The 9,702-nt window shown below is 31.8% G+C and overlaps 1 protein-coding gene across 1 annotated transcript; it reads right to left on the reverse strand.

Annotated features, from left to right (window-relative positions):
• Window positions 1-4,044: 4,044 nt before the first annotated feature.
• Window positions 4,045-7,991, reverse strand: LOC127262847 (UDP-glucose 6-dehydrogenase 1). The gene is made up of 2 exons (XM_051291684.1): window positions 7,833-7,991; window positions 4,045-5,825 (listed from the first exon to the last, which is right to left on the reverse strand). Exon 2 carries the CDS (start codon window positions 5,813-5,815, stop codon window positions 4,373-4,375), a length of 1,443 nt encoding a protein of 480 aa, XP_051147641.1. The 5' UTR covers window positions 5,816-5,825; window positions 7,833-7,991; the 3' UTR covers window positions 4,045-4,372.
• Window positions 7,992-9,702: the final 1,711 nt, after the last annotated feature.

Raw genomic sequence — 9,702 nt, forward strand, 5'->3', positions numbered from 1 at the left:
TATTTTATTATTATTATATTTTTTGGTGCGAAAAATAATTACTTCACTTTAAAGGGAGGGTTGAGAAATTTGTGGGCAGCCACAGGAGACCTTTGGAAGCTACCGTTCATAGGACGCCACGTGGACATGTACGCGGCGATTGGCTTCTGCTTCAATTATTTATTGTTTTTTAAGACACGTGTCGTATTACTGTCGGATTAGATTGCCCATTTCTGTATCTAACTTAGAGCGTGCAATTTGTCCGTTCGGTTCGGGTCGGATTTTAAAACAAGTCAAACTATCCAACCCGACTCGACCTGTTTAATTAAATGGACAAAAATATCAACTTCAATTCGATCCGTTTAAACCTGATTAATCCGAAAATGATCCCTTTTTAAATAAATCAGATGATCCGAACTCTACCCTACTAATACGAAATTAACCCGCCTATTCATTTTAAAAAGTTTTAAAATTAAAATTGAACAAATCAAATAATCAATTAAAAAAATAAAAAATCATTAAATTAATAAAAAATAATCGAACGTACATATATATAATAAATAGTATAAACTATTAGCAAAAAATAAGATATATATAAATTGTGTTCAATTTAAAATACTATTTATTTGAAAGAATTACTATTACATTAAAATAATTAAAAAAAAATGACAAAAAAAACTATTAAAAAAATTGTTTGTGTTTGTTTTGAAAAATAATTATTCATATTAGATTGAGTTGGTATAAAATACGCCATTTGTACCAGTACTCAGTGTCATTAAGGGATATGTTTGTTTTGATAGCGGTTGCAAATTTCCATATTATTAAAAATAAATGTGTTTGTTTTGAAAAATAAGTTTAAAAAATATTTTTTTTTATGTAAAATATAAAAAATTTGTTTAGTTTATATAAATATAATAAATATGTGCAATATATTAATTTTTTAAAAATATATATATTATTTTATTTTATTGGCAAAAAGTTTGGCAAGATCAAATGTAATCAATGGCCGTGAGATGCGGAGGATGCAGTTGGAGGCCACAATCATGACTACATGATAACATGTGCGGGAAAGTGTTAAAATTTTAAAAATTATAAATTATAAAATTTAAAATATTATTAAAATATATAATTATTTTATGAAAAAATAGACAAATTATGTAAGATGATTAAAATAAAAAATATAAACAAGAGAGTATATTTTTGTTGGATATACATAATAAGTAATAATAATTGAATTTTAAAATAATAAAAAGAACAAAACTCTATGTTACTAAATTCTAATTTTATTTTTATAACAAGTATAAAAACAATATTAAATATTATGATTTTTAATAACCGTGGCCAATAATTGTAAACACAATTTTTGTAAGACTATTATTTTTTTTATTATTATTTTTGGTTTATATGTTTGGATATTTTTGATATGTTGGGGCTATCTTTACCTGTGTACAAATATTTTTATATTTTTAATGACGTAAGAGTATGCAATCGCTACCCGAAAGTGCGCATTGGGTAAACCTCCGACCGAACCTAATACCCTGTAAATTAAACTCGACGGAAAAATCACACTAAGCAAACCATATATGACAGGTGACCTGAGGCGTCGGAGGTTATCTACAAACATATCTTAACTCTCGGGGTAATGTATCACTAAATAGGGAAGAGATAGTGAGTTTGTAAAACAAGCAATGTCTTTTAGTGGCAAGCAAGTTACGTAGGAAGGATAATTTTGCTAAATTTCTGGTCGAACATCGTAAGACAATAATTTTGTGATAAAATTATATTGTCTCTTGTCTCAGAAAATATGAAACTATTGTTGTATATATCAGAATTTAGGTAAAATATAATTAGTAAGTCATTGAAAAGTGTATTAGTAAAAATAATTATTGTATAATAAAAATAATTATAAATTAAAATTATGATTAAAAAAATTATAAAATATAAAATTTAAAATGTGATTAAAGTGTATAATCATATTTTCTAAAAAAAAAAAAAACAAATGATGTGGGCGAACGAAAATAAAAAATGAGACAAATTATGTGGGACAGATGGAGTATTATATTTCTTGTTATGATTAAGTAATGAAAATATGTTGAGCATAGGTCTGTCAATGGGTCGGATTCGATCTGAATTTTGATGTTTTAAATCTGGATCCAACCTCTAATTTTACACTTTTTGGATCTAAATATTGGATTCATCGGAATAAAAATAATATTGACCGGATTTGGTCTTATTGGATCCGAATTCTAATATTCAACAAATTATTTTTGGATATTGGTTTGGATCAATGCATAAAATGTATCAATATTTGTAAAAAATCAACAATTAAGCTCAAGTATATGTATATTTTAATTTAAATATAAATTTTTTTTTTAATTAACAATAACATCTAATACCAAAGAGAATTAAGTTCGGAAGCTAGTTTCGTTACTGATTTCAGCCCTGTAACTAACAATATATTTCTTGGGGGAGGAGATCCTCAGCATCACCCATCCCTGCCCCATTCTCAGCATCATCACACACTCGTATATCTATAAAATCTTTATAGATACACACTGTGTGGGACAGAGAGGGGATGATGCTGAGGATCCCCTTCTATTTTTAAAATTGATGCATTTTTTTTTATAAAAAGTACGATGAATTGTTTTCATTGTTTTCTTAATTTGTTGAATTTTTTTTATAGTTCGAAAATTTTATAAAATTTATTCATGATTTCTAAAGTTTACGTTAAATTTTACCAATCATTATATTTTTATTTATATATATATATATTTAATTTATTTATCTCTTCTTTTTTCCTACTTCTTCACTCTTCTATGTTCTTTATTCTTTCTTTATTTTTTTTAATTTTTTTTTCATTTTCATCTTTTTTTCTTTTTTTTCTTCATTTTGGTTCTTTTTTCATTTATTTTTTCTTATTTTTTTTTTTCATTTTCATCTTCTGTTTTTTTTTTCTTTTTTGATTTTAGTTATTATTTTTCCTTCTTCTCCACACCACATTCTTAGCTCTCCATCATCGTCCGCTAGCATTATCTTCTTCCTCGTTCTTTCCTCTCTTCATTTTGGTTCTTATTTTTCCTTCTTCTCCACACCGCATTTTCAGCTCTCCGCCGTCGTCCGCAAGCATTTTTTGTACTAAGTTCGAACCGCACCCCTCTCTCACTCTCAGCTCTCCACGGTCATTGTCCACTTGGGTAAAAATATTCTTATTCTTGGAAGCCGGAAGAAAAAAAACAAGGGTTTACCATTGAATTTTGTCATTTTTGTTTGTGTATTTTGGGGAGACGGATTCTATATGTAATGTTAGATTGAGTAAAGTTTGATTTATGGGTTCAGTAAAACAAGGAAGAAATTGACGAGATCACACGAGCAAGATTAAATTAAAATTTTTGGGTTGAGTAAAGTTTGATTTCCAGTGCATACCGTCGATTTTGATTATTTGGGTCATCGGAATAGTGTAGGCTAGGGGATCAAGGTTCGTCATCCGTTGATGGAATTACTGGAGATTGACTTACCAGAAGTTGCCGATATTCGGATTCCAAACACTAAATATATAATAAAGCTAAGAATTTTTCAGTAACTTCACAAAAGATATATATATAAATCAATTTATGAACCAACAAAGACGTGACATACAACCACTATTACGTCTTAACATAAGCGATTTTTTTCTGCAATATTTTATAAATCAGGGGTAAATTTTATAAAAAATTTGAAGCAAAAGGATCTTTCAGCAAATTGAAAAACCACATGCTCATTTTTGCCAAAAAATAGTACTCCGTCCCTTTCACATACCATGTCCACATACATGTCACTTTCATTTTTAAAATAATTACACTTTAATCTCATTTTAAACTTTTTAATTTTATTTTTTTTTAAATTTTAATTAAACTAATTAGTTATCTTAATCTTAATTTATAATTATTTATATTATATGATAATTATTTTCACTAATGCGTGAGACAGAAGTAGTATTTATATTGACTTGTCAAGTAGTGGGAATTATATTGATAGCAAACACTAGTGATTTAAAGAAAAAAAATAAAAAGAAGAAAAAGACTAAAATAACAAAAGTAGCATTTTATTAAACCTCACAAGCTTTTAACAGCACATAAGAATTTCCGAACAAGAAGACAATGTAATATTTTGAAGAGGGTAAAGTAGAATGTAATAATCATAATAATAATAATAATAATAATAATACGACATAATATATAATTAATTATACCAATTAAAAATTTTCAGAACACCAACAAAAATTCAATAACCAGAATGGTATATATATATATATATATATGCGTACCGTATGTAAGGATGGATAGTGTTGAATACGTCCCTAAACGTGCCGAATCAAGCCGAGCCCAAAAGGAACAAATCGATTGATCGAATCAATCTACGCAACCGCCGGCATGTCCTTGAGCCAAGGGTCGAGGGGCTTTCCGATCGAGTAGACGATGAATCCGATCTCCCGAAGCTTATTGACGTCGACGACGTTCCTGCCGTCGAAAACAAACGCTGGCTTCTGCATATTGTCGTAAATCTTCTGGAAATCGAGCTTCCGAAACTCTTCCCACTCGGTCAGAATGCAGACGGCGTGCGCGTCTTTCGTCGCCTCGTACGCGTCCCAAACGCACTGCACTTTCTTGACGGCGCTCGGGCTGATCGGCTGGAGGTGGAGCGGGTGGTCCCAGTCAAACTTTTTCATCGACAAATCGCGTTGGATCTGATCCTCGGTGACCTGAGGATCGTAAATTCGGAGCTGGGCGTTGTCGCCAAGCAGGCCTTGGCAGACGTCGATCGCGGGCGTCTCCCGCGTGTCGCCCGTGTCCTTCTTGAAGGCGAACCCGAGGACCGCGATCTTCTTGTTGGAGACGGTGTTGAACATCGACGCGACGACGCGGTTGACGAACCGGGTCTTCTGATAGTCATTGATTTTGATCACCTGTTTCCAGTACTCGGCGACGTCCGGCAAGCCGTTGCACTCGCAGATGTAGACCAAGTTGAGGATGTCCTTCTGGAAGCAGGAGCCGCCGAACCCGACGCTGGCGTTGAGGAACTTCGACCCGATCCGGGTGTCCTTCCCGACGGCGTACGACACTTGGGAGACATCGGCGCCGGTCGCCTCGCAGAGAGCGGACATGGCGTTGACGGACGAGATCCGCTGCGCCAAGAACGCGTTCGCCGCGAGCTTCGACAGCTCGGCCGACCATAAATTGGTTGTGAGAATCCGATCCTCGGGAACCCAGTGGGCGTAGACGTCTTTCAGCGCTTGAACGGCCTTATGGCCCCCCGGCGTTTCCCGGCCCCCGATGAGGACCCGGTCGGGATTGAAAAGATCCTGAATCGCCGTCCCCTCCGCGAGGAATTCCGGGTTCGATAAAATCTGGTAGTTGATCCCCTTGCTGTTGTGGGTCAGGATTTTTTCGATGGCCTCGGCGGTTTTGACAGGGACGGTCGACTTTTCGACGACGATCTTGTCGGATTTGGAAACATCGGCGATCATACGGGCAGCGCTCTCCCAGTAGGTCAAGTCTGCGGCTTTTCCGGCTCCGAGGCCTCGGGTTTTGGTCGGGGTGTTGACGGAGACGAAGACGATGTCTGCCTCAGCGACGTGTTTCTCGACGTCGGTGCTGAAGAATAAGTTCTTGCCGCGGCATTGCTTAACGACCTCGTCGAGGCGGGGCTCGTAGATGGGGAGCTGATCGCTGTTCCAGGCCGCGATTCGAGGGACGGAGATATCGACAACTGCGACTTCAATTTTGGGACATTTGAGAGCAATCACGGCCATCGTCGGGCCTCCGACGTACCCGGCTCCGATGCAGCAAATCTTCACCATTTTCAGTCTCCTGAAAAATTTGCACATAAATTGCTCAAAGTTCTGCGTAAGACTTATAAATCAAACAGTAAGACATCCCTACTTAGGAATTCGACCCCATTACTGTGAAAAAAAAAATATTGCTCAAAATTCTGATCTAAATATATTCAATGAAAATTGATATAGAATACACATATTTGAATAACACAATATATAATTCTATGTAGCAAATATATCCTGCAAATTATAATTTGACTTCAAACCAAAAGTAATATGATCAAATTAGCAAATTTTCATAAAGAAAATAGCAAACCATTACACAATATATATAGTATATTATATAACACATTATCCATTTGTCTTATAACGATTTGCTAACTGTTTCAACTTAATGTGATACCTTAGTAATGTGCTATATATTGTGTGATGATTTGCTAATTTATTCGCCGCCAATGTTCGGACAGCGTTACATAACAATCAACCTCTAAAATACTATGAACGAACAATTAGATCACAACTATTTTAATAGATAGATAATCAAATTTAATCGGGCTCAAAATGTGACAAATAATTTTCCTCATTTTCACATTCTGACTATTACTCTTATATGAATATTATTAATATTCTTATTTTTTCATTTTCTGTCATTGTCATTAGCTAAACTTATACACAAACTATTTATAATAAAACAATTTACTTACCATATAATTACATTTATTTTAACGAATAATAACCAAATTTCTACTGCTTGTTTCTACTTACTTCAATATTTTTGATTAATTATTTCATAAGTTTTTATAATAACCCACTTTACCTCTTTACCTTTACCTTGTGTTTACTTGTGCATCTTTGATTTTGGTTTTACTATTTCAATAATTCTTTTATCATGTAAACATCAAATCAAACATCTATTTTTCATTTATTATACTCCCTCCATCCCATAACAAAGTATCCATTTTTCCATTTTAGTCCGTCCCATAACAAAGTATCTATTTTCCTTTTTTAGTAACTGTACTGTCTAACTAACATTACAAATACCCTTACAACTTACAATATATTACACAAATGTCATTACCTTTATATCACACATACTAATAAGGTTATTTTAGTCATTTTTACTTTATTCCTATTGTATCCCAATATAATACTAATATTTCTAAAACTACGTGCAAAAAGAAAATTGATATTTACTTCTGGGACGGAGGGAGTATTACACTAAAATTTAATTTTATATTTAAAATATAACGTCAAACAACTATAGTAATTCAAAATTTTACAATTCAAAACCAAAATTTCACAAATAAAGTAAAACCGGAATTGCAACTATTGACAAGTATGTTTTCAATAGCAAATGTTCTTCAAATCATTTAACAACTTTAAAAAGTTTGGATTTGTTCATAATAGATTTGATTAGTTCAACAAGTGATAACGATGCTAATGAGAATTCAAAAGCAATCTATGATGAAATTTCTATGTTTCTACTTGCAGGAGCTGTAAATCGTAATTCAATAACAATATCAATAAATGCAATCCCGAATCTGCCCTAATAAATGAAGCACAAATTCATACACTACTCTCCAAATCAGATCTAATAAATGAAGCACAATTCACATACTACTATTCGAATCAGATCTGAGCTGAAACTCGAGAAATCATAAACTACTCCAAATCGAAGATCCAAAGCCAAATCCAATCGCAATTGATCACACACTACTGATTAGATACAATTCTTCACCCGATCTATGATCATATTTCACAAAATTCAAGCAGATCCAACACAATTACCCCCAAACAACACAAAATCAACGAATGAAATGAGAAAAACGAAAGATCAAATCAACTGGAAACGAATCTAGTACTGCAAAACAGAAATTAAACCACGCAATTCCAATATTTTCCCCTAATTCACCACCAAATTAATCCAAAAAAAATTAGACACAAAGAAACTTAACCACAAATCCAGATCTGCCGACACAGAGCAGCATCCCCATCCATAAACACAAAATACGAAAGCACCTGAAATTTAAAAACGAATTACCTCAGAATCGCACTTGTAAACAATCCGCTGCGAGTGAATGGGCGTTGAGAAGAGAATGTGCGAGCTCAAACATCACCATGGAAGATTCGTTTAAATAGTCGAAACGACATCTCGCCCCACCCCGCGCTCGTCGCGGCCGGGTCGATGATGAAAAGACAATTTTACCCTCCCAACGCCTTTCATAATTATTAATGCAAATTTTGTATTGAAAATAATAAATGATATGAGTATGTAATAAATATAAGTGTGGAAGCGAAGCAAACACACACTGTTAATTAATTAAATTAATTAATAAATTAATATATAATATACGTTAATAAATAAGTGTAAGGGAGGAGCGGGGCCCACGTGTTTTGAGTAATCTCTAAGCCATTTTTCATCAAACGAAGCGAAACGTGATTCACACTTTTTATTTATTTAAGATTAGATTAAGTTTTAGAAAAAATTGATAATAGTAATATAAATTATTACTTTCTCCAACTACAAAAAATATAAAAATATATATATATATATATATTTAATGAGCTGTGCGAAATTTTTTTGAATAAATTGAATGAATAGAACATTGGTATGTTATCCCAAAATTATTGTAGAAAAAATTATTACTCAACAAAAGAGGAGGCAGCCCAACCGTTCGGCCCATAAATAAAGATAAATTGAGGCCCAAATTGAGATGATATTTAAATGATTGTTCTTTTAACAGAACTCCCTCCTCCGTCCCCACGTAATTTGTCCATATTTTCTATTTTCGTCTGTCCTACATAATTTGTCTAATTTTTTCTGAAAATATAATTATACACTTTAATCTCATTTTAAATTTTAAATTTTATAATTTTTTTAATCTTAATTAAACTATTTAGTTATCTTAATTTTAATCCACAATTATTTTTATTATACGATAATTATTTTTATTAATACATTTTTTAATTACTTACTAATTATATTTTACCTAAATTTTCGTATCTACAGGCTCATAATACATGGGACGGAAGGAGTAATAAATTGTGGATAAAATTAAAATCTTAATTATCTATATTAAATTCAACATGTGTGCTGACGCAACAAAATTAATTTAGATAATTATATTAATTAATAGAGTAAAACAAAATATTGAATTTATAAGCATTCAATCCATCACTAAAGTAGAATGTTGAAATGTATAAAATATATGTAATACTTCCAACGTCCCACGTACCATGTCACTTTCATTTTTTGAAAAATGATTGCACACTTTAATCTCATTTTAAACTTTTTAATTTTATTTTATTTTTAAATTTTAATTAAACTAATTAGTTATCTTAATTTTAATTTATAATTATTTATATGATAGGATAATTATTTTCAATAATACATTTTTTAATTATCTACTAATTACACCCCTCCTAAAATACCATGTCTACAGCATAGCAGACACGATATGTGGTACGTGGGACAGAGGAAGTAATTTTTAATGTAAATAGAAAATACATATTTTTGTAGACAAATAAAAAATAAATAAAAAATAAAAAGAAAAGTCATATATTTCATAGGGAAAGAGAGCAATGTGATATATATACTTTCACTTTCATTTTTAGTCTGGACTATTAAATTTACTCTATTACTAATTTTGGTAAAGTCAACAAATTCGTTATCCTTCATTCAACACTTATTTTTACTACATTTATTATATTTTCTCTACTCATTTCTATCTAAATTTATAAAAATACTAGTATCTATCTTTTTATTTTTATCATTTTTTAAATTTTTTTTTTTTTTAAATCTCCACTGCGAACCCAAATATTCTAAATTTAGTGGATGGATTGAGTAATTCACATAAAAAAAATAATAAATCTAGACATCATTTGATATACTTAACCAATGCGTTGGTCGA

This window comes from Andrographis paniculata, unplaced genomic scaffold (genome assembly GCF_009805555.1).
Source record: "Andrographis paniculata isolate CXL003 unplaced genomic scaffold, ASM980555v1 Contig66END, whole genome shotgun sequence".
NCBI lineage: Eukaryota > Viridiplantae > Streptophyta > Magnoliopsida > Lamiales > Acanthaceae > Andrographis > Andrographis paniculata.